Source organism: Artemia sp. Qi Xiang Cuo, chromosome 14 (assembly GCF_049724085.1).
Source record: "Artemia sp. Qi Xiang Cuo chromosome 14, ASM4972408v1, whole genome shotgun sequence".
NCBI classification, from domain to species: domain Eukaryota; kingdom Metazoa; phylum Arthropoda; class Branchiopoda; order Anostraca; family Artemiidae; genus Artemia; species Artemia sp. Qi Xiang Cuo.
In genome coordinates, this window is record NC_142807.1 from 26,468,188 (window position 1) to 26,493,788 (window position 25,601).

The following is a 25,601-nucleotide window of genomic DNA, read 5'->3' on the forward strand; positions in this document are numbered from 1 at the left end:
AAGATACTAAACTACAAATTATCTTACGTTTATCCTCCGGTTATGAAATGAACGCTCTTATAAGGCCCTAAACTGGTAAATTACAGTTGCTATGACAGGTACATTGGCAGGAATATCTCCGGAAGGAAGAGGGGGAATTAAAGTAAAAAAAAAGTGCAAAGAAACTTCAAATTATAGAGAAATTTTATGAAATTAGAGGGAAAATAGTAAGTATTGCGATAGGCTAATTATGAAGCTATTTAGGGAAAGTTTAAGAAATTGAAGGGAACTTTGTGAAAATTTTAAGTTTTTGGAGGTGGTACGGAAAAGAGCCCCCTTCCTGTCCCTCTACGGGCCTGCCATCCTCACTCGGTTTCTGTAAGAAGGGTTGTTGAGCCTTCTAATTGGCCACAGTCCGGATCTCTTTGTTGCAGACCGAGGGTGTTTCAGAAATGGATGCTTTGAACGCAGTAGCATAATAAAATGGAACGAAATCTATAGATAATAAAAATCTTCCAAGAAAACGGGGGTGAAAGTTTCAATTTTGTTAAAAAGTTCCTTTTTTACAATATTTTTGTAAAAAAAAATATCAAAGTCAATGAAATAGCCATTGGGTCAGAGTCGTCCCTTGGGTTAATGGTGACGGGGAAAAACTAGTTGCTGAGCCCGCCTCCCGACTCAAATAGAAGCAAAAAAGCCGAGTCAAAGTGAAAAGTTTCATCAAAGTTGTACCCCCAAGCCGCGGTGCCCCCTCCCAATCACGGTGTTCAGTACAGCTGCCGCAGTAAAGTCCTGGGATGTTTGCCTCATGATCACCTTTTCTACATGCTAATATCAATGATATTATTTTTTTAATAAAAAAAGATGAAAAAGGTGTTCCCAGAATCTTAGGGGGGGGGGCAATGTCCCCTTCATCCTCAATTTGCACCTCTGACTAATACCTAATCCAAGTTTGAGCTGGTGAATATGGGGATATTTGTTTTAATATAGGTCTGGTTATTTATTTTAATCTGTGAAGCTGTCGGTGAGTTTCGTGTCTGTCAGTCAAGAAAAGATGCCAAGCCCCTTCCGCCGTAAAGTTAAGATGCAAATAGTTAAAGTCGAATTCGTCGGCATTGTTTGATTGCAGGTATTTTATGTTAATTATGACTCTAGTTATAGGCGCACCCTAAAGTGGCAGTCTTGTGGTACTTTTGTCGTTGACTAATGGGGTTTTTATTTTTGTTTGTCGAGATATCAGAACAGGTGCAAAACAACTGCAAACAATATGTGAGGCATGTAATTCACTTTCATACTTGCATTTGTGGTATGGCCAGTTTTCAGAAACTTATGTTGGAATAGGATTTAATAATAACTTTAATTTGCAGTTGGATGTACAATTGCATCAACGGAGTCAAGACAAAGTCAAATGCGTATTTATTACTTAGAGCTTAGCCCCTTATGTATTATCCCAAACTATTTTGGGTACTTATGTATTAAAGCCACCGTAGTAGAAGTTGCACTAATATTAAGACAGGTAAGAAATAGACACACTTCAAATGAAAAAGAGATTAAAACCCAAAATTAAGGTAAAATATTTTTGTCAAAATTTAGATAGGTTTAGGCCTGTCAGTTAATAATGGTGTAATGAGATAGCTAAGAAATATACATTCCTTTAGAATCAGAATTTCAAGCCAAATCCAAATGTGTCATTTATTTACACCAGAAATGAACCTTAAAACCTCCGCCGAATGTTCAAATATATGGCCTGAATTGTATATATGCTATAAATTTTCCATTATTTCAACGAACCGCTAAATCACTTTGAAGAAAAGAGTGACTTATGGAAAATGCATTGCATCTATAGGTCTACAATTCAGGAAATATATATATATATATATATATATATATATATATATATATTTGCACATGAGGGCAGTGAGGATAAAGCTGATTTTACGCGCAAATGAATGTTATATTTGGATTCAGAAAGAAATTCTCATTCTTAAGATACGTCTATTTCTTAGCTATCTCTATTTTGTATAAGTACCCTATTTTGCTAAGTGAATGACCTTCACATTTCCCTTGGCATTGACAATATTTGTAGAGATACCAACTATTTAGGCGTTCTAGTATGCGTCGAATAATCTTGAATTCTGATGGCTGAACTGCAGTTCAGCCCAATGATTGCTGAACTGCAATGAGTCTGAGGAAGACAATTGAACCTTTATTAGTTCGTGACATAATTTTTTTTAATTGCACAAAACTATCCACGTAGAATTCAAAAATGCAGTTAGAAATGTCGCTGTTACCCACACTACTACTACCACTACTAACAAACTACTGCAGCCTCAAGCCGCCTGAGGTCAATACAGCTACGACGCTCCTCCTCCATCCCAATCTATTCAAAGCTCCTCTCTTTACACCTTTCCAAGAAGTTCCTATTTCCTTTAAATCTGTCTATCCTCCCGTTCGGGACGACCCAATTGGTCCACACCTTCAACAAACACATTTTAAATTTTTTTTGCGAAATTTTGCTGCTCCGATTGATTTTTCTTTAATGGTTTAAGAAAGGTTTTTAACGCAGTTATATATCCTGAGTTCAAGAAAGCAATCCAAATTTTTCTTAAGCACTCATAATTCTGTTGAGGGTTTTTTTATTTTTGGTGTTTCTTTGGTCTGAAATGCTAAAGGCTCAACAAAAAAATCTTATAAACATTAAACTAACAAACTTTAAACTATAGTGTATTTAATGCAAGAAATTTCATAAACAACTTTTTTTTTATCCGAAAGAAGAACAAAACTGAAATTATTACTCTTAGGAATGAATTTAAGCTGTTTTTGGCCCTGGAACTAAAATAAAATTACCTGATAGAACCTTTTTATGCTGAGTATAACACTTTGATTAGAATTTTCCCATCACCAACAGTTTTTGCGGTAATGACCTTTTGAAGTTTATTTTTTTCTTAAACTCAAGAACTTCAGTACCAGAAACTTTACAAATAATGGCTACTAGAAAAATTTGCGTCAAATTTTCTATTGAGCATAAAAAACTGCACTATCAAATATTCCGCAGTAATTAAGAAGAACATCTAGGTTTCATGAAAAGCAAACTTGGAAAACAGCAAAAAGAAGCCCACTTGGGCCGAAAGGTGCGTTTTCTAGTATTCAGGGATGGTTTTTAGCAAGAATCGGTAGTATAGGGAAGATGATTTGATATAACTAATTTCAATTCGAAAATTCTAATATTAGCCAATAAAAGTCAAATAATAAAGTATATATATATATATATATAATGGAAATAGAAGTCAATTCGTGGAAATAGGAGGGGAATGAAAATGTATATTCAAAATGAAGAGGGGACAGTTTTGTTTTTTTTCATGTTTTTCAATGAGGAGCCTTCGGCCATTCTCCTTACCATGCTTACATGCTGTTGGTGATTTTTCTATTACCAAAACTTAGAGTTTTGAGCTCCATCAAGAGTTAGAGTTTAGTGAACACTTTGACAAAACAAAACGAGAATATCGAACTACTGGACTATCAGAATTGACACTTGCACACACTAATTTATATCTTTGGATTTCTTTTTCAGAATGAGAAAACGGACTTAAGTATTAATTTTTCTACTTTTAGAAATAGGGGAATGTCTAAAGAAGTTCCAGTCCAAGCTTAAAACGAGATACCGTAACACCGATATCCCAAGTAAAATAAAGAAAAAAAGTATGCATATTTTACACCTATTGGTTTTGAACTTTTAGCCATTAATATTATTCTTATGCAATCTATGGAAACTTCTATGGATTCTTCAAAACAAAGCTGCATACCATAATGAAGCCGTTGCCTCTATTTGCAGTGTCAAAGTATTTGTTTAAAAACCCTATAAAAAGTAATGAATAAATAAGCAAGAATTACCAGTTTAGTGTGAATTCTTGGTTGATTTCCATAATTTACGTCACCCTTTTAAGGCAGGTGTGGGAAAATATAGAGAAACACAAGGTATGACACTATACTAAAAGAAATAAAATTGATAGCCAGAAATTGCTCATTACCAGGTGTTTTTGATACTGCCCGTTATGCATTCATTGAATTAATTGGAATTGCTCTTAGAATGATCTTAACATTGTGAATGGAATGAGAATGTGTTCAGCTCCCAGTGTTCCAAATTTCTGTCAGGCCTCTCGCAGAACTTATACTAAAAACTAATTTTTCTCTTTCCGAGACTGTAACGGGGGTCTTTAGGACCTATCCAGGACCACAGCCAAAATTTTAATCAGTTGATTCTGAGTTATTTTGGAGCAAAATTTTGTGGAGCAGTACTACAGGCCATCACATTTTCAAAAAGTATAAAAACAACGATTTCCTATTTTCAGATTTCATGGGTGGCGGTTTTGACCTCCAAAATCCCATCTCCTTCTTTTCAAGCAATGATTTTAACTCCTCCAGAAGATCTGATTCTTATAAAATTTTTAACATCTTTTCAGAAATGCACTAATTTTTTGTTGTGATTTCTGGAACTGATACTAAGAACTGATTTTTCTCTTTCCGAGGCTGTAACTGGAGTTTTTTGGGACCTAACCAGGGACATAGCCAAAACTTTGATCTGTGGATTCTTAATTATTTGGAGCAATATTTTATGGAGCCCAACAAGAGGCCATCACATTTTCAAGAAGCACAAAACAATGATTTCCTATTTTCACATTTCATGGGAGGCGGTCTGGGGCTCCTAAATCCCCTCCCCTTCTGTTTATGTAATGTATTTAACTCCTACATAAGTTCTATTTTTTTTTTCAAACATCTGGAAAATCTCTGTGATTGCTTGAAAATCTCCCGTAAGTCAATTCTTCACCTAGAGGTTCAGACACGCTCTAGGAAGAAATTTTTGCCCACTAACAAAATTATGTTCTAAGAAAAATACTAATAACAGTGGAATGTGATTCTAGCTTAAAAAAACGATGATGAATTTAACCATGTCATTACATTTTTAATTGAACGCAAATGAAATTTAATCACTTAATCAACATACAATTTACGAAGAATACTATAACGAGAGTCCTTAAACAATATATCATACTTTTGTATAGTAATCAGTTGCATCGACTTGTCACGAAAGGGTGCAATCAGTTCGTTAAAGGGCACTGCTCCGACAACACAATTTGATCATTTTTGTTCAATCTGGGGATTGCGTAGCTGACGAAATTCGAGGCACTTCCGGCTAATTCCATCCACACTTGTGCAAGTTAATAACATATGTTCCTTTGATTAGTGAATTGTTCATGAAATTAATCACTGTAAGAGTAGCATTACCTCCTGTGATGGGGCATTGTACTCTAAAATCCATAGTAAAGCTGCCAATTATTAGCAGTGATAACTATATTATTTTGCAAGACTAAAAGGAGGGGGCAACTGGCAACATATGAGTTCCTTTAAATTGTCCATACTATTGATATCAATCTGATAGCAGATAGTCATCTACCTATATAATTGGTTGTGCCACTAACTCCTAGGCATCAGTAATCTTCAGCTCTGAAAACAATCGATTGGCATCATACAACGGATTCCTGAAGAGAGTATTTCTCATTACGCTCTATTCAGTCAGAGTTAATATGTTTCTGATCCTCACAAGAGAGCATGCCATGCCTGTGTGTCTGACTTTGTGTTCCACTGGTCGTTCAACAGGTTATCCTGCTAATCCTCTATGAAGAATGCCACGTTTTTCATCAAGATATGTTTCTGACCTTGAGCATAGAAATAGAAAAAGTTATGGTGGGAAAAGTTCAAAATTTAGCGTAGAGAATAGGGTGATGCTGACGGGGCTAGCAGTCCCAATAATATACAGGGTGTTTTTTTCTTTGCTGTGTGTTTTAGTGTAAGTATTTGCCTTCATTTGAACAAACTTCTTGTCTCTAATTATGTTTGCGTTTAATGTTATGTTCAAGTATTTCATGACGCTTGCCTCCAGAAGGAGAATCTGTTCCAAAAGAGCCTTCTTTCATTATTCTCAACCATCGGTTCAAATTGAGCAGACCTCCCAATGATTCTAGTTTTAAGGGATATTGGGCGTAGGTGGCTCTGAGTCCTTAAACCTTGGAGTACCACGTTTGCTCTCAGTTTTCAAGGCAAAACATCATAGTATTCTCTCCTTTCTCCTAAAGTTGAAAAATTGGACCTTGGGCCTAGAATATGGCTTTTGTGTTATCTGCTAGTTTGTGTAAAAGAGGGGATCCTTGAGGTTCTATAATTTTTTCGGATACAATTTTTATGTGGTTGTAATCCCAACAAGGTACAATATTCTCTGCATTTGTAATGCTATTCATTGACACACTTTTTCATCTGAAGTTAGTCATTTGTATTATTTGAGATCACTTTCGTCAAATATCGTTTAAAAATGTAAAATACTCTTGAGCAAAATATCTGCAGCTTTCGTTATCCGTAAACGTCTGTAACGAGTAAAAGAAGTCCTGTCATAAAATGAGCAATTGGCTATAACTTCGGCCCTCACTCCGGGGCCTGTATAGATCTTGCTACTTTCTGAGATACATTTTTTTTTTTGGTTTCAATATTTCTTATTAAAACGGCAACCTTCAAATTTTGACGTGACGCCATGTTTGGCCATGATAGGCCATAAGGTGGAAAATGGTACGGGAGGGGGAATAGGTGTCCTTCGATCAATCTAGGCCAGTGAAAAAGGCACTTGAACTTATAAATAACATTCAAATGATATCCTTCTTGCAATTCTAGGACACTATTTTGATACAAATGTTCCTAGTGACTTTTTTTAATTTTTGGTTACTATTGGCATAGCTGCTCTTTACTTACGGTTCATTACCCCAAAGTGTCAAGTTGCAAAATAAAAATGCTTATGTTTTTAATTGACGTTTATTATATAAATAATAGCTCGGAAATTTGATGACACGCCTATTTCAACTGACAGAATGATTCATTTATTCTGTCTGACTAAGAACAACTTCATTTTGTCATTCAAAGATGTAATTTCATTGAATAATTAGAATCTCAAAGAAAATCTCTTATATCAATTATTAAATCACCATAGATAGATTAATGCTATGATACGCATTTGGAAAAGTCATCATATTCATGTATGGAAATCAACAACAATATCAAGCGATTTAATGAAACAGATTCTTCGCGTTTATGCAAACTCATTGTATTATATCAATGATGGGTGACAAATGACAACCATTAGCCCTTGAATTGAAAAATTATAAACTGCTTCAAGTGATGAAGCAAAAAAGGCGGAAATAATTTGTTAACCCTTACTTGTAGTGCTTACATTTCTACTATATTTCAGAGTAGACTACTTTATTTTGAATGTTTCTCCTCTAATATTTTTAGACCTACTTTAATACTTTATTTCTACTTTAAATTTGGATTCTCCACGTTTTCCTTGCCGAGCCTATGAATTTTTGTCACGGAAAAAGGAATTTTGGATACAACGGTGGGATTGCGGCAAAACTCATTGACAAACTTTCTTGTTTTTGTTGGACTTGGATAGACCCGAGAAAATTGAAACAAAATAACGAACGTGGAAGGACCGACGTGATGAACACATACAAATAGAAGCCCCTATGCACATTTACCATCTTATTTGCTTAAAAAAGAAGTGCTAGAAGTTGCGAAGAGCCTTAGTCACAATGTCACGGTAAAAGACTATTGTAAGCAAATTGAGTCTGTTCAGTCTGTGAACCTTAAACGAGACGAGTTCTTCCTACCCACCTCGTAAGGCTTACCTGGGACTAGGAGCGACCGCTTGTCTGTTTTACTTACAAGGAAAAGATACAAAGTTCACGGAGAAATTCAAGAGCATCAAGGAGATTTCCCAGAAATTTTATATTGAAGCTGTGTCCCAGCTAGTCGACTGATTTCCATTTGATTATGACATTTACAACTTCGTAGAGATTGTAGACCCAATGTCGCATCGGATGGTGATATTTTATCGTTGCGGCTTTTTTGCCAAAAATTCGGGCACCCCTAGTGTGATTTTGGGCTGGTTGAAAAAGAGCAGCGGGCATTGATGCTGCTTAGTCCAGATGACAGTTTGCTCAGTGGCGGAAACCATGTTGATTTTTGAAAATGGGTGGCGTCCGTCAAGACGCCAAGTGGAGTGCTAAAGTTCACATTCTTCATGTCATTCGGTTTTTTTTTAATTTCCCTGCTCAAATGTCGTTGTAGAAAGACTTCAGCGTTCTGAAAACAGTAAAAAATGAATAGAGAAATTGTCTCAAAAAGGTAACTTTGGCTGCGACGATTTCTGTCTAGTATGGGAGGAAGCTGTCATCATATCCATCAGAGGGTGGGAGAGTAGAGCGAATCTCTACTAAGATTCACCTGTTATGCCGGCTAGATATATAATGGGAACAAAAGTATGATCCAATAAACCAATACGGGGATAATTGGACGAGATATGCAACCAGGTCCTACCACCTTGGAAGAACTTTTTTATTATCCCCCCCATGCTCTAAATTTTTTCCGTGGTCTCTTATATTCATAATGTTTTTTTCTTGATTTTCATTTTTTTTAGGAATGTGATCAAGTACATATTGATCATATTGATGATGTTTCCTCTGATTACAATGGACAAGAATTGGGGTGAGTTTTATATTATTATCACGAAGCTTCATGTTACTGATATTATTAATGTTTTTACCAAAGGGCTGGACGCTAGCTCAGTTCACATACATGGGAGTTATAAAGGGAATAAGCCAGGGGAAGTGGCCCAGTCAGAGCCACAACTTTGTTTATATCTACGAATGATATTCAGAATGCAACCAAACATTATCCACAGTAGGAATGCTTGATCTTACACTCGCTTGGGTTAAGGTCTTTGAATTCAAATTTATCCGGCGATAACACATACATTACTTTTTCATCAATAAAAAAAGATGGTAAAGCTGCCCAAAAATGTGACCTCAAGCGTTAATTGCTATGACAAAGTGTTCCTGCGGTGCAATTCTATGATCTTAATTATTTTACAGACGGGCAGAACATATCCGGGGAAGGGTTTGTGAAATTGTGAAATAAATTTGATTTTCTTACAAAAATTTCTTCCATAGGATTTAGATTCAACCTCGAAATGTTCTTAAATAGCCTTTGAGAAAAATCTAATGGCATTATGAGCTTTATTGTACACAAGATTTTAATTTTTCTAAGGTATATAAAAAATTCTGGTAATAAAACTTCAGTATACTTGTGCGCAGGAAACGCGAATACTAGCTCATTGGTGGAAATGACAGAAAAAATGCGAGGAGGTGGGTATATTAGCTTGCCAAAAAGCACAATGATCTTTAAAGTTAATCAAGAAAAAAAAGATTGCCAACTATTCAGAAAGCATGCAAAGAAATGTCAAGAAAATTATTACTTTTGCCATAGAGAATCTTGAAGCTATTAGTTCTTTCAGCTTTTAACCTCAGTTTATAAAATACGGAAAGAATAAAACAAAGCTGCGGTATTTTCTGGTGATGAAGACGCAAAACCAAAATAAGACCCTTACGAACGCTGGAGTTAAAGTTAAAGCTAACAGTTAAAATTTAGCAGTTTCAATTCAGAACACTTAAATGAATTCAGAACTATTTAAAGCAGTAGAAGATCCAACTTAACAACTAGAGAAAGTTTTTATGTTTCGCAGCTCTTCCTTTTCCCCTATTGAAAAATAGATAGAGAAGCAAATAAATCAATCCGGCTGTATTTTGCGCCAGTTCTCGGCCTCTAAATCTTCGTTTCATACTTCTACTCATTTTGAGCGTCACTTTCGCTTGCTTATTTAGTTTGAACGTTTATTCAATAGAATATATTGTTTAATACTGTGTTTTTAGAAATATTTTCGATAAAAGGTTTGAGCTCATCCAAACTTACTTAACATGCTTATTAATAGCCTAATCTAACCTTTTTTTCCCTCTTATCTCTCATTTTTAGAAATTTCAAATGTTTTCCAAGAACTGCGCTATATTGCGTGTATAAAAGCCATATTATCGTTTCCAGGCAAATGCTCTTACAATGCTAGAAGAAAACGCTAGTAACTCTTCAAAATATAGTTTGATTTCTGTTGTACGTTAGAATTAACAAGAATCATGAATACTTTCTCGCGCTGCCAATCCCTGGAAAGATTTATTATTAATAAATAGACAATAAATCTGCTTTTAGAACAAAATATCTGTTCAGAAATGCATTTGAGAAATTTCTACAGCATCAAAATCAAACACCTTAAAACATAGCGTCATACCCAAAATGAGACGGTATATGTAGGCTTTGTCTCAGATTTTCATAAGATTATTGGAGAACAAAAATAATTTTCTGATACCTTTCGTGGAAACAAATTTTTGTTCCAGGGCTTAAACGAGGAAACCATTTATAAAGTTATAGTAGCAAATATACGAATAACTATTTTTTTTTATTTATATATAATGAAGAATTAGAATGGGTGGTCTTTCAAATAGACTTAGTGAAACATTTATTGTATCTATGAATATGCCCGCACAAATGCACAGGGGATAAAAACTATCAGTGAAATCTTATTCACTTTCTTGCTAATTCTCAAAATATTTGTGACATAGCATTTCGTCGGTTATCCTGTAGTTGAATTCTCCTTTTGAACTAACCGCTCTAATAACCGAACTCTGGTTTAATATCATGCAGTACTGCTGTATTGAATCAATTATTATATATAGGGCTTTTCGTTTAATCCAAGTTTTCAGTTTAATCCATCTTGGGTTTCAGTTCAGTTCCAATATAATTTCAGTTCGAGTTTGATTTAGTTTCAGTCAAATCTATGTTTGGAATTCTATTTTTTATTCGAATTACTATTTAAACTAACCCAACCTAAAGTTACAAAAGCAATAATTTCGAGTATTTTGTAAAAACTAGTAAAACTCAGATTAAAGTTAAAACCCCGACGGATCTTTTGTCAATTACTCAGAAATAACGATCGGAGTATAATCCCATTATTGAGAATCGAAACATGCAAGGCACCTTATTTTAGGCCAAAGATTCATATCAGCTCTTCAGGAGAATTTATCTTCCGATAATTCATAAATTCTGAAGGTAAGGTTTTCCAACAGAAAAACACTCATAAATACACTAAATAGATGAGATATGGAAATTTTTTGAAAAGTATTCGAAAGGCCTAGACGTTCTTCGATTTTTTAGTCGGAGCGGGGGGGGGGGGTAAAGGACGTGAGCACCTTAAATCCTGGTATCTTTGGATTTACTTTATAGATTTTTTTCTAATAATTTGAACTACTCAGAGTTAATTTTGTAGAATATAGCATGTTCTTTGTGAGAAAAAAGTAGTGATTGTTTTTTCTAAGAATTTGGATCCTTTTATGCACTGTGAAATCGTCGTATAAAGAAACCTACTTGGTCTAAGCCTTATCTGGACCAAGTCATTCTCTTACTCTATTCCCTTTATTTTTTTTATTTTTAGCACCAACTGTACTTGCTTTCAATCTTGATATGAATTTGAAAGAGCGCGTAAATTTTCATCTTTAATCTTTTTCAGGAACTATAATTTTCTCACTGATGGTTTTAATACCACAGGCGGCGCGGCCGGCATAATGATTGGCAACGGAGTCCGTGGGGGAGTAGACTGGATGAGAAAGCTTGCTTTTCGCTACAGAAGAATAAAGGAAATATATGGCACATATAAATCGACTGTGGGAAGTATGTTTTTCACTGTACTTAGTTTTAATTACCAGCCACCGTCTTCTTTAATTATTAAAAGTCACCAATGTGGCTACAGCTAATAAGGTGTAAATATCGCTCCCTCCTTCATCCTTACCTTACACCTTAGATCCACCTGCACCTCCAGAGGCACTCAGGGCATCAAAAGGAACCGCCAATATTTCTGCAATTTCTCTACTGCCAGTATATCCTCCCAGTGAGGCTGGATCGAGGTATTTAGGTTTCGCAGATCTGTCTGGTACGCTCGGTGCATGGTGTTTCTAGGTCTGCCTCTGCGGTGTGTACCGGATGGTTGCCAGTATAGCGCTGCATTCGTTAGGCAGGGATTGTTCATGCTTAGTATGTGGCCAAGGTATCTTTATCGGCGAACTTTTATTACATCTGTTACAAGAGGCTGACCTGTTTTATCATGGATATTACCCATTTTATCTCCTTCGTCTATGATAGAATAAGACATTACTGTCTATAAACCTCTTTTAATGTCCTATTCTATTAATGTTACCTTGTATGCTTTAAAAGCTCATCCCCCACAGAATAGCGTAGTTGCTCAAGTCTTTGTGGAAAGACGTAAATAGTTATCAGTGCCTCCTAATGGAAGGCAGTGAAACCTTCCATTAGGAGGCGATTTAGTTTGATCATTACATTGAATCAATTTAGTTCTTTTCATCAACTTGAAAATAACCGCATCAGCAGAAAATTAATTATCCATGTAGAATTATTAAGCCTTTTGTATAAATACCTATTTTTTGAGGTTTAGGGAAAACAGTATAGGCCTACTATACTAAATAGAGCTGACTTTGGGGAAATTTACGGCAAAGAAATCTGATGATAAAATTTTTTCCGACGGTTGTTTTCTTGTCTTTCAGCCCTTTTAAGAAGATTTCTCCTCCAAAGTTTAAGTTTGATCTCTATGTACTTATTTAACTAATACATAATGCGTGTGTTGTCATAGAAGTAAAACATAAGCTAAATAAGAGAAAAAACAGAAACTAAGTCTGGTCTAAAGTTAGCAATTAAAACATAATATAAAAGTAGTTTTTGACAGTAATAATATTTAGGTGGCGACCCTGAGGCCAATAGAACTATTCCAAGGTGACTATTATTCCCTAACTTCCTAATAACAAAATAGCTTCCTTTACTACTCTAATCAAAAACAAAAACATTGCTATTTCCTCATTTCTTTTAGATTGTTTCGAAACATTCAAAACAAGCAAATTGCATCTTTGAATAATTTAAATAAGAAAGACAATGGGAATTCCACTACAATAACCATTGCTATTTTGGCTTGGACATTTGAGAGTGATTAAATAAAAAAAACAAGTTTTTTAAACTGAAAGTAAGGAGCGACATTAAAACTTAAAACAAACAGAAATTATTCCGTATATGAAAGGGACTGTCCCCTCCTAAACACTTCGCTCTTTATGCTAAAGTTTTTTATTGTTTTAAAAAATAAAGTTGTGAGACAAAGTAAAACTTTAGCGTAAAGAGCGAGGCGTTCAGGAGGGAACAGTCCCTTTCATGTACGGAATAATTTTTGTTCGTTTTAAGTTTTAATGTCGCTCCTTACTTTCAGTTTAAAAAACTTGTTTTTTTATTTAATTTTTGAACGTTTTTGAATAAATGCAGGTTTTGATCTTGGCTCACCGTACATGAATAATTAAAACAAAATTTTCATATTAATTTACTTTTATTTAGCTAAATGGCTTTCTCGAAACTTGTTTATTTTTATTTACGAACGTTTTTATTAGTAATAAATATACGTAACTTACGAATTAACTTACGTAACGAACTTCTATATTCATATATTTTTAATTTGTTTATTAGGGGATTCGCCCCCTAGTCAATACCTTGCTCTTTAAGTTAAACTTCGAATTTTGTTCCGATTCTTTAAAAATGACCGCTTAATCACAACGGCCGTTAATTAGAATAAATAGCTCTTATGAAAGTACTAAAAAATCTTTGGCTTAAAGAGCGAGGTATTGACTACGGGGTGAACCCGATCATATATGTAATATTTTCTGTTCGTTTGAAGTTTCGATGCTGCTGCTATTGCAGTTGAAATACTTTTTTTTTTATATTAAATTTCTGATCTTTTTTTAAATAATGCTGGGAAGTCCGGCGTCCCCTTCATAGCAATGTCCCTTCCTCCATGAAAACTTCCTTCATGGAAAGATCCTCCCACATAGCTGATTTTCATTAAGGTTCTATAACTTTTAGGGGGTCTTTCCTCCTTTTTTCGAAAATCAGCCAAATTTTCTCAGGCGCCTAACTTATATGAAACTTATACATTTGAAATCAGCATTAAAATTTGATTCTTTTGATGTATCTATTTGTATCAAAATACCGTTTTCTAGAGTTTCGGTTACCATTGAGCCGGGTCGCTCCTTACTTACAGTTCGTTACCACGAACTGTTTGATATTTTGAATTTATTGCGTATATTGAAATTGTTTCAGACAGGCTGTTTCGTCAATAACAATAAGTAAAACTGACCTTTGCCGCTAACTAATTGAGTTCATTACATATTGTCGGTAATGGACGTTTTAACATAGTCAAATCTTTACTACCCCCAGGTCCAACTATAGGGTTTCTTAGGACTATGACGCTTATGTTGTAAGGGACACCAACTGATGTGTATTATTATGTTTAATGGAAAGCACAGTCTCCTTAGGAGCCACGGTCCAAGAGTTGATTCTGAGGGGCAACTCGCTGCCCTATATCTAGTGTACGTCTTGTAGTGCAAAGTGTACCGCAAAGTTCCACCACACGCGATACAATCCCCGCAACTTTTGGTACAGTTCCGCCATGCCTAGCATCTTTTCGTCTCGTTTGGAACGTGCTACCTGTGCGTGATTTCTGGAAGACAGTGACCCTTCGTTTGATATAGGACCCGTGGCTGAAGTTTCAGATACCATTTCCTATGAGAGTTTTGAAATTGTATCTTATTTCTTGCTTCTTCAGTGCCGCTATTCAGCTTATACCTCGGAGGGAGGAATTTATGCCAATTAATATTTATTATATTGCTGAATATAGCATAAAGCATAGTAAGGTGCTTATTTTTTGGTTACTTTATCTAAAGTATGCTAGTAGTGGTGGGGAGGATAGATTATAAAGTCACCAATTGTCCAGCTTATCGTTTACAAAACACAACTAGGATGTTAAATACTACTGCTCCCAGGGCCGTATCCAGGATTTTTGTTCAGGGGGGGGGGGGGTTACTACTTTTTGACTTATTTTCGAGTCGTTCAAAAATTTCGGAGGGGGGGGGGGGTTCACACCGGGTAACCCCCCCACCCCCCCTGGATACGGCCTTGACTGCTCTACTCAAAGAGTATCCGCTGTACACAATTCCATATGTTGGAATATAAGCAATTCATTCACTACTAATAAGCATAATCAGGCTCTTTGAATTTAAAAGAAATTAACTACACAAAAGAACATTCAGTGAGATTTACATAAAAGAGGGTATGGGTTTTAAAGTAAGATCAAACAAATTTTATACTTATTTCTCAGCCTCGGGTAACACAAAAGGATTTTTAGGGGGAGGGGGCTACAAAAAAACTTTTAAAAATGCATCAAATATTCATTTTTGTTATGTTTTTACGAGTCGGACAAACATTTCGGGGGGGGGGGGCTCAAACCCCCTGCCCCCCTCCCTGGATACGGCTTTGCCCGCACCAGTTATTGCACAACGTTATCTTGATATTTTCATTGCCTCTGCTACTTCAAGCTTGTCATAACGTCAAGCCTCAGGTTGCCACCATAGTGAACACTACTCCTCCAACTTCCAATGTTCAAAACCCTGGCATTGGTCCCCTTCAAAGAGATCCTTATAGATTTAAAGTAATTTTGTATAGTCCCATCTAAACAGTAATACGGAGTATCTAGCCTTTATGTTAACACCCTGCGGGCCACTCTTTAGCAGAACTCGTTTATATATACAATCCACTAGTTTATGTATATGAATGCCACCACTCTTTTATGCACGTATACTAAGTGGGGATAAACCATTTCGCTCATATATAGTCACGTTCGGCGTTTCATCATCAAGTAAAGTTGCTAAAATTACCCCCTAAACAGTTCCCCTTAAAGACTTCCAGCTTACCTTTCTTTTCTGTCTTAGATGCCAAATTAAATTATGCTTATCAATTGAGTGCGTCTTCACCTTGTTGACTAGGAAATCATCTCCCAATCAGTGAATCTCCTCGCTCCCCCCCCTCCTTACTCCCTTTTCATCTAATAATTTTAATGTTCATTTTGCAAATTTCGAGTTTTCTATTTTTTGGTCGCATAACTAAATTGTTTCTATTTTAAGTATGTTATTTTAATTTTACAAGTTTTCATTGTTTTGACATTTTGCTGATTCGGCATTCACTTTTTACTTTTATGAGTTTTAATTGTTTTTGACATTTTTACGTGTTTGAGATTGACCTGAGTCTCTTTAGCCCAGCCTCTTTGTTCCTATCTTTTCCCCGCAAATTACTTGAAGTGTAGGTTCTATTTTATATGAATTGTCCTCACGAATATGTTGTCTTTGTGACTGGTTTATTGCTCTCCCCTGTTAGCTACAATTAAATAAAAAAAACAAGTTTTTTAAACTGAAAGTAAGGTGCGACATTGAAACTTAAAACGAACAGAAATTATTCCGTATATGAAAGGGGCTGTCCCCTCCTCAACGCCTCGCTCTTTATTCCGTATATGAAATGGGCTGTCCCCTCCTCAACGCCTCGCTCTTTACGCTAAAGTTTGACTCTGTCTCACAACTTTATTTTTTAAAACAATAAAAAACTTTAGCGTAAAGAGCTAGGCGTTGAGGAGGGGACAGCCCATTTCATATACGGAATAAAGAGCGAGGCGTTGAGGAGGGGACAGCCCATTTCATATACGGAATAATTTCTGTTCGTTTTAAGTTTCAATGTCGCACCTTACTTTCAGTTTAAAAAACTTGTTTTTTTATTTAATTTCTGATCGTTTTTTAGTTAATGCAGCTTTTATTTGCATAAAAATTTTACTTTTCTTTTGCTAAATGAATGTCTTTACAAATTAACTTACGTAACTAACTTCTATATTCGTATATTTTTCTTCTGGCAAAAATTCAAAGTTGCAGATTTTTGCAGATATGAGCTTGAAACCTATGTAATAGGGTTTTCTGATACGCTGAATCTGACGTTGTGATTTTCATTAAAATTCTTTCACTTGTAGGGGATGTTTCCCCCTCTTTAAAAAATCGAGTAAATTTCCTCAGGCTTGTAGCCTTTGATGAGTAATACTAAACTTAATAAAATTTATATATTTAGAATCAGCATTATAAACACATTCTTTTGATACATTTATTGACATCAAAATTCCGTTTTTAAAAGTTTCGATTACTATTGAGCCGTATCGCTTGTTTTTTTATTGTTTTTTTTTATTACGTATATGTTATTACGTATATGAGGGGGTTCTCCCCTTAGTCAATACCACGCTCTTTAATTTAAAATTTAAAAAAAAAATTGATACAAAAACCCCGGAATCACAAAGGCCGGTTAATTAGAATAGATCGCTCTTTTGAAAGCACTAAAAAAAAACTGTAGCGTAAAGAGCGAGGTATTGACTTGGGGGATAACCCCCTCATATACGTTATAATTTCTGTTCGTTTTAAGTTCTAATATTCCTTCTTACATTTCAGTTGAAAAAACTTGGTTTTTTTTATATTTAATTTCTGATCGTTTTTTAAATAATGCTTGGAAATCCGGCGCCCCCTTCATAGAAATGTCCCTTACCCCAAAGGAACATCCTCCACGGACATATTCTCCAGAGTAACTCCCTCCTCTTGCCCCCCCCCTCCAGAAAAAATCCTTCCTGAAAATGGTTGTATACTTCCCAATAACCAATAAATAATGCTGGCAAGTCCGGCGCCCCCTTCATGGCGATTTCCCTTCCCCCATGAAAACTTCCTTCATGAACAGATCCTCCAACATAACCCTCGACCCACCCTTCCCTCCCACTAGCAGAAAAAAACCTCCTGAAAACTTCTGTATACTTCCGAATAACCAATACTATATGTTAACATTGGGTAAAGTTCATATCTTTTAGCCCTCCCTCTGGGAACTGCGGGGAATTAAGTCATCCCAAAAGACATATTTATCATATTGTCGACCATGCTGAACAAAATGGCTATCTCAAAATTTTGATCTGGTGACTTTGGGAAAAAAATAAGCGTGGAAGGGGGTCTAGTTGCCCTCTATTTTTTTTGGTCACTTAAAAAGGGCACTAGAACTTTTAATTTCCGTTCCAATGAGCCCTCCCACGAGATTCTAGGACCACTGGGTCGATACGATCACCCCTGGGAAAAAAAAACAAAACAAACAAAAAAACAAACAAACAAATAAACACGCATCCGTGATCTTTCTTCTGGCAAAAAATGCAAAAATCCACAATTTTGTAGATAGGAGCTTGAAACCTCTACAGTAGGGTTCTCTGATACGCTGAATATGATGGTGTGATTTTCATTAAGGTTCTATAACTTTTAGGGGGTCTTTCCCCCTTTTTTTGAAAATCAGCCAAATTTTCTCAGGCGCGTAACTTTTGATGGGTAGCTCTAAACTTGATTAAAGTTATATATTTGAAATCAGCATTGAAATCTGATTCTTTTGATATATCTATTGGTATCAAAAACCCGTTTTCTAGAGTTTCGGTTACCATTGAGCCGGGTCGCTCCTTACTTACTAGTTCGTTACCACGAACTGTTTGATTATGAAGAAAGTATTATTTTCTGACTTCAAACTGTCCAAATACTTTACTTCAGTAAAGTATTATCAATTTGCTTCAGGAACTACTGCAGCAAATACAGCATTAAACTTCATTACTCTATAGTCATCTTTGTTTCAATGGGTATGGGGCTTTGTTAATTTTATCGTTTTCTGATGAGTTTTAGTTATTATCTAGTACTATGTGTGCTATTACTGCTGAGTCTCAGGTGGTGCACACTGGACGAATGGACATAGTTATAATGGTCATGCACCTGTTCTATTTGCAGATCTCTTGGGGTCAGAGAAAAGAGAGCAATGGCTTCGACTTCGGGCGGAAATCGAAGTTCTTACAGACAACTGGTTGACCTTGGTTATGAAGTGTTTGCAGATTATCTCCTCCAGGTCAGTTTTTAATAAATTCACGGCTACTTGCTGTGACTTGACCAAAGAATAGTATTTGCAAATGATCCGCCAATCTCATCAATTCTCGTTATTTGAGCTGTTTAAAAGCCTAAAAGATTAAGTCATGAAAGCGAACATCAGATAAATTAAAAGAAGATGTATTTTGGTACTTACTTATTATAGTGACCACGCTCAATAAGGGAAGTTGGGTTAATGATAATGAAATATACCAAAAAATACTAAAAATATAGTACTTCAGTAACAAAAACATGGAAACTACAACAATGAATTGTGGAAAGCAGGCCGCCCAGAACATATTACATTAAATACCTAACCAACTCTATATATTAAATATTTAATTAGAATATACCTGCATAGTAGTTTATCTCACTCAGGCTAAGCTAATTATCTCCGACTGCACACAGAGAAACTGGTTTTACAAAAGATCAAGAACAGCAGTGTGGTAGCTTTAATTCATAAGTACCTGCATTTTGGTCATATCTAGTGCTCAAATAGTATGTAAAAATATGAAAGATTTTCTAATGTTTTGCTGTGAACACTTTGTTTAAGTACGTCGAAGCATCACACTTGGTGTTTCTACTGTTGGGCTCGCCGGTGGCATTGTATATCTGGGCCTTCCTATTGGACGGTCAATACTAGAGACGCGGCGGTTACTGCTTTCTCATTTTCAGAAGCGGGTTTCATTTACGTATAGCCGTATTGTGGCAAATAAGCGGAAGTTTGACCGTCGTCTGCTGGCCCGGGTGTACAATGCTATGGTTGTGCCCCATTATTTGTACCTCAGCCCATTCTGGCGTATATTTACGGCTACAGATAGACTTAAATTGCGTTCAGTGTACTACAAGTATGCAAAGTTTTTGTTGCGTTTACCACCATGGACAAGCAATCGATATGTTTCGCATCGGTACGGCATCAGGAATCCTGAAGAAGCTATCCTAGCGCAGATTACTCGATATAATTTGACACTTAAGTCCCATCCCTGGGCTATGATTCTCCAGCAGTAGTTGGCATAAGGTGTTTGTTGTTTGTTTTTTTTTTTTTTTTTTTGTTTTTTTTTATTTTTTTTTTTTTTTTTTTCAGAAGAATTAGTGTTTTTGCGTTTTTTCTTGTCTTTTGTTGTGCTCCATCTGTTTATAATTGATGGGTAATAAATGCATTTATTTATTTATTTATTTATTATAATAAGGATTTGCTTAACCTTGCTTTTAAGAAATTATTGAGTATCAAAAAGCAAATATTTTCAAAGTAACTTATTTTAGGAATATGCTGATGAACTGAAAAAGTTAATAGTCAATGTGGGGCTTTGACAACAAAATCATAAAATTGCAAAAGATGGACTAAATCGGTTTGGGATCTGGACAGCTCATTCTAAACCAGTCTTGAAGTCAAAAATGAACAAATATAGCTCGGTGATAAATCTTTATTGAATTAGCTATCTATGCTTCGTCAAGGTTATCTAGCCAGTACTGGACAGTCACATGAACAAAAATTTGAATAAAAACAAACTCTGTAACAAAAAAAGAATGGTGTTGGATTTAGGGTTTTCAGAGACCATTGGGGATGATGAAAGGTACTAATAAAATAAAAAGATTAATGAAAAAAAAAAATCAATGGAAAAGTGTTGACAGTGATGGCTATAGGAATTGGTAAAAGTTAATAGATCCTAATTCTACATTAATAGTATATGCAGTGTTATCCAACGATGCAGGATTCTCTGCCTCGAAATAACATGTTTTTGGACTAATTGTCGCTCACCCACCGTTCAACGATGATAAGTGAGACTAAAATATTTTTGGTAAAACTTTAAAAACAAGCGATTATGACAGTTAATCTTTTGATTTTGTTCACTAAGGAAGGAAAAAGTGGTCTTAATTAAACCGTTCAGAGGCCAAACCACTGATGTCCACTTTTCACATTTTTAGATAATATCTTAAGGTGTACCCATTTCCTCCGAGTGATGTAAAATACCTAACCTGTCAAAACTTCCTTATACAAAGAGGAGCTATTGTTGATTACAGTCGCAAAATTGTTTTTAATATTCAATTTTTTTAAATCTTTTTTTTACATAATTTGAGATAAAACAACTAATACATTTGGTACTTGTCAATTAGCCGGAATCCACGCGGTATATTGTATAGGAGAGTTGCTTAAGAAACTAGTCAAACGAGTCTTTCAATAGAGAATTGGATTGCAAACCGTGGCTTGTCATTGTTTTTACAATATTTAAACTTTGTTTTTTGGTGGTTTGGGGGGAAAAGGTACCTAGGTTAGGTTACGTATTTCATATATGCTGTGCTTTACCCCCACCCCTAATGTGCAAATATATAGCCCAAATTTGGTTCTAAACTATTATATTTTCATCATATTTTGTTTCATTTCATTAGCATTAACCAAACTTGACTTCTCGCGTGGATTTCGGCTAATTGACAAATACCATAAATTTGGCTTCGCTTGATCTCTTTTCAAGATATTTACCGAATTTTATCTTTCCCAAAATTTGTGGTTAAAACTGTTAACCTTGCCGATAGCTTTCAATATTTTGATTTGCATTAATATTAAAAAGCCAAAGTGCAAAATATATAGGCCTATCACAAGGAAATAGAAAACAGTTATATGATATAAAATTAAGCTTAACTGTTGCATTGCTACTGCTGTACTTATAATTTAGAGTATTTACAAGTCTCTTTTAGATTGCATACCTTTCCATGGAAGCTTTCACAGTGGGTTTAAGGCTTTGGGTGCATGTACCCTTCTCAAATAACATATGAGTATGACTAAAAGGCACTTTTTGAGGTTTTAGTCCCCTACCCCTCTGATGCTCATCAGCTCTCACTGATGGCTCAATGAGAGCTGGGAAGTTTTGGCATTAAAATGCACCTTTTAAGGTATCTCCCTCCCTCCGTAACTACAAAACAATTAGAGGACCCTACTGTAGAAGTTCAAGTTCCTTATAAGTTTTGGAACTTGTCCATTTCTTACTAATCGCATTTGTTATTGGGAAGCATACGGATAAAGTTCATGGGGGAGTTTTTCTACAGGGGGGGATCTTCACTGGGGTCACACATTTTGAGGTTTTAGTCCCCTACCCCTCTGATGATCATCAGCTCTCACTGATGGCTCAATGAGAGCTGGGAAGTTTTGGCATTAAAATGCACCCTTTAAGGTATCTCCCTCCCTCCCTAACTACAAAAGAATTAGAGGACCCTGCTGTAGAAGTTCAAGTCCCTTATTAGTTTTGGAATTTGTCCATTGCTTATAAATACCATTTGTTATTGGGAAGCATACGGATATTTTTCATGGGGGAGTTTTTCGACAGGGGAGGGGGGATTTTCACTGGGAAAGTTGCGGGGAAATAATTTCCTTTCATCGTATTTGATGTTTTGTATGTTTAGGTGTTTTTATTTTAACGAGGGCGTTATATTTCACGCTTTTACAGTGATGAATATGGTTGGGAATTGAAGTTTTTTGTATAAAAACTGTTTTTGCCAACTCCTGGTAGTGGCATTAATTCACGAAAATGTTTTAGAGGCGGGGGAGAACAAAATGTATTTTCATCTAGGGGTAAGGGGTACTTCTGTTGAACTTTTCAATGAAAATACAAAAAAGGCTTCTTTCAAAATCTGGTGGCCCAAAAACCTGTCTGTTTTTAAACTTTTGTCTCGTTGTTGTTCAGGGAGTGCGCAGAATTAACCTTGAGGAAGTCCAGCACTTATACTGGACTGAGCATCATCACATGTACGTGTTTAATGTGATCCGGATTCTAATCTCATTATTGGTTTGCTGCAAAATTATTCTTTCGGATAAGGATCTACGAAAAATCCGCTCAAATTTTGAAGTAAATACATTATTCACTTTTAAAAGAAATATTAAGAGCTCACGTGTCATTGTCAAATTGTATTAAAAAATCGTCCCTCGACAATTTCGTAACATACTGCAGTTTTCTAGTTCATTGCCCTGAATGGAGGTGTAAAAAATACAACTTTATTAACGTCAAAGGAAAATATTTAATATCAAAGGAAAATATTTTTCCTCTGAATTGATAAAAAATATATTAACGAGTCAAGCTTAATAAAATTTGATGACGTGGCGAAATAAGGAAATGCGAATATAATGATGAACCTTTCTTCGAAGGTTTTCTTCTCTCTTTCGATAACAAAGACCATTTTGTTTGAAGTTTACTTTAGGTACACGTTTTAATGTATTAGAAAAGGCCTTTCTTTTTCAACATTTCCCTTTTTTGTCTCTCTTCTGTTTTTGTTAACAAACATATACTAGTCATCGCTATGCTTGGATATTGTTCTTTTTATAGCCTGTTTGCAACGTCCTGTTTGTTACGGAAATGGTTGATAAGAAGTTGTTGTGTGCCTAAAAAGTACACCTATTTGGTATTCTTGTTTCTTAAGCTCCATTCAAAGACAACATTATTAAGTTACAATTAGTCTAAAAACTTGAAAAGAATCGCAGGTTTAAGCAATGAGAAATATCTGTCAAGTCACAAGGTAGCTTATTATTTAAGCTGGATTTGCAACTTCCAACTTCATCCTCTATCCAGATGCTTACCTCTGAGTCTCACAATACGACTGACTCGCTTTGAATAGATTAAGATATTGTCGAGTTTATTAATGTTTTATGTTATGCAGTTAGATACATTACCTTTCAAAAACACAACCCTAATTTTTTTTCCTTTGCCCCATAGTTTGAAACCCCTTGGGTACTTTGAGGAAATCTAAGGGTCAAATTCTACTGTCCCGAACAAGCAGGGATGGATATAGAATTGGGGTTTGGGAGGGGCAACAACGAAACTTGGCTTCTCCAATGGTATGTTTTTCTCCTCCAACCCTATAATTAATGCAGTTTTCTATCTTCTAGGGGGGAGTTGCTCCTAAAACCACCCCTGTAAACAAGAGTTACTTTCCAAGTATTTTATTTGCAATACACTGGCCTCTACAGTGACAAATACATTAGGTTCACCTATTATTTTTTTAGGTTTTGGTGTCAGAACACTTGACACATAACTTTATATGTATTTAAGCATGTTCTCTTAAAATAAGGATAAATCCAAAAAAGGAAAAACAGAAAATTTAGCTTGTTCTTTATACTCAAGCACACAATGAAACACCAAAAATTATTCTGGGCGTACTTTCCATTATATAATTAATATATTAGAACCAAAACTGGTAATTTATCTTTTACTTGAATCTTCTTCGTTATTTGTTTTATGACATAATTAATTTGACCTCCTAGCGTCTCAATTTCAATTTCAGAACCCCGCTTAACTGCGGATTGAGTTATGAAGGGAGTTAGTTTCTTTTCGCAACTGTGAAGTTGCGAAAAATCAACTAAATAGTTTATTTTGTTAGTTTTGTTTACTGAATTTGTAACTTTCAGATCAAATTGTGTCAATGTTTTGGTAACAACAACTCAACTAGTTCCGGCATTAGCCAAAGTTCTTCTGTATGGTCTTGGAAATGTTTTCCCTATTGAAAATATATACAGTACAACAAAAATTGGTAAGGTTTTTTTTATGGCTGTGGATATATTCACAAATGAAAACTCCTGCTTTAAGGGGATATGGTAAATAATTTTGCGAGCTTCAGTGCCAGCTGACCGCCACAAAGACAAAGAACTCTTAGCGAATTCTCTCAGGGGACCAGCCCTTATCTAGAGCTGCTGTTAAGAATTTGCTATTGCACTGAAAAGACAGTGACATTTTGCCCTCCGTTCTATCGGTGACCTCGTCAATCAACGCGGAAGACACCACAGGGAACTTCCAAAGCGGTCGATTTGCACAAATAATACTCCCTTAAAGCTGCTTTTAGAATTTTTCTTAGCAAGTATGCTAGAACTTTTTAGGGACTACCCTTTCCAGAACTTTAAAAAGAAAATTCTGTTCCATTGAATCGAAAAAACAAAATCACACTTTCTGATGATTTAAGTTGCAGTCAAACTGATCTCCATCTCCACCACAAGGCGCGAGAAATCGCCGGGTCTTCCTAAAATTTCTGGAAAAAAAGGTGCCGCTTTTAGTTTTCTGTCATTTATTTCGTTTCTTATCTAAACCCTGCAAGTTGTGGCACGACCGCATGATCAATTCTAAATAGTGTCACCACACAAACTGAAAAAAAAACTCACCCAGGGTGAATTAAGTACCTTAAAAGATCACCCTGGACGAGATAGGGTGATCGTTTAAGCTACCCTAACACCAGTTTTTGGTGCTTGTTGTTTGAATGACGAGTTGTTAGTAGTAAGGGGTTAATAGATTGAAAACCTAAATGCAAACTTACGCCTGAAGGCATAGATATGTGTTTAGGTTTTCAACGAATTGGACGGTTACCAGGGTCATTTGCAAAGAGGTATCATTTCTATAGTAATTTGAAAAATCATATGGAATTTGCTTGAAGGTATATACTTTGCGTACGCGCCCGTACCAAACAGGTTGGTTATAATCTGTTCTGGTTCAAGTTTTTTCTGGCACAATTAACTGAATTTCTATTTCATGATAAACAAGTTTTTTTAGGTTACATCCGTGTCGGAAAAACCGGTGTATCTTTTTTAGAAGGTAATTATTTTTGTATATATTCAGGTTTCAAATTAGATACCTCAACAGTTTGGAATAGTTTATTGAACATAACACAACTGACATTTTTTGTAATTACATAGAAAATGGATAATTCAAAGCAATTTCTGGTGAGTATAAATTTTCTCATTATTAAAAAGAAATTGTCATTAAGTTAAGGAAGAAATTCTTTCCATACACTAGAACTAAGGGTACTTATATACTTAGAAGTCTATTGTTT

At 35.5% G+C, this 25,601-nt stretch overlaps 1 protein-coding gene across 1 annotated transcript in view; it reads left to right on the forward strand.

Moving 5' to 3' along the window:
- eya (eya transcriptional coactivator and phosphatase 2) overlaps window positions 1–24,382 on the forward strand; it is a 178,969-nt gene extending 154,587 nt beyond the window's left edge. The window contains exons 13-16 of the mRNA XM_089099899.1: window positions 8,498–8,565; window positions 11,471–11,631; window positions 18,669–18,783; window positions 24,193–24,382. Coding sequence (XP_088956025.1) covers window positions 8,498–8,565; window positions 11,471–11,631; window positions 18,669–18,783; window positions 24,193–24,382 — 534 coding nt within the window. The remainder of the gene's footprint in view (window positions 1–8,497; window positions 8,566–11,470; window positions 11,632–18,668; window positions 18,784–24,192) is intronic.
- The last annotated feature ends 1,219 nt before the right edge of the window (window positions 24,383–25,601 follow it).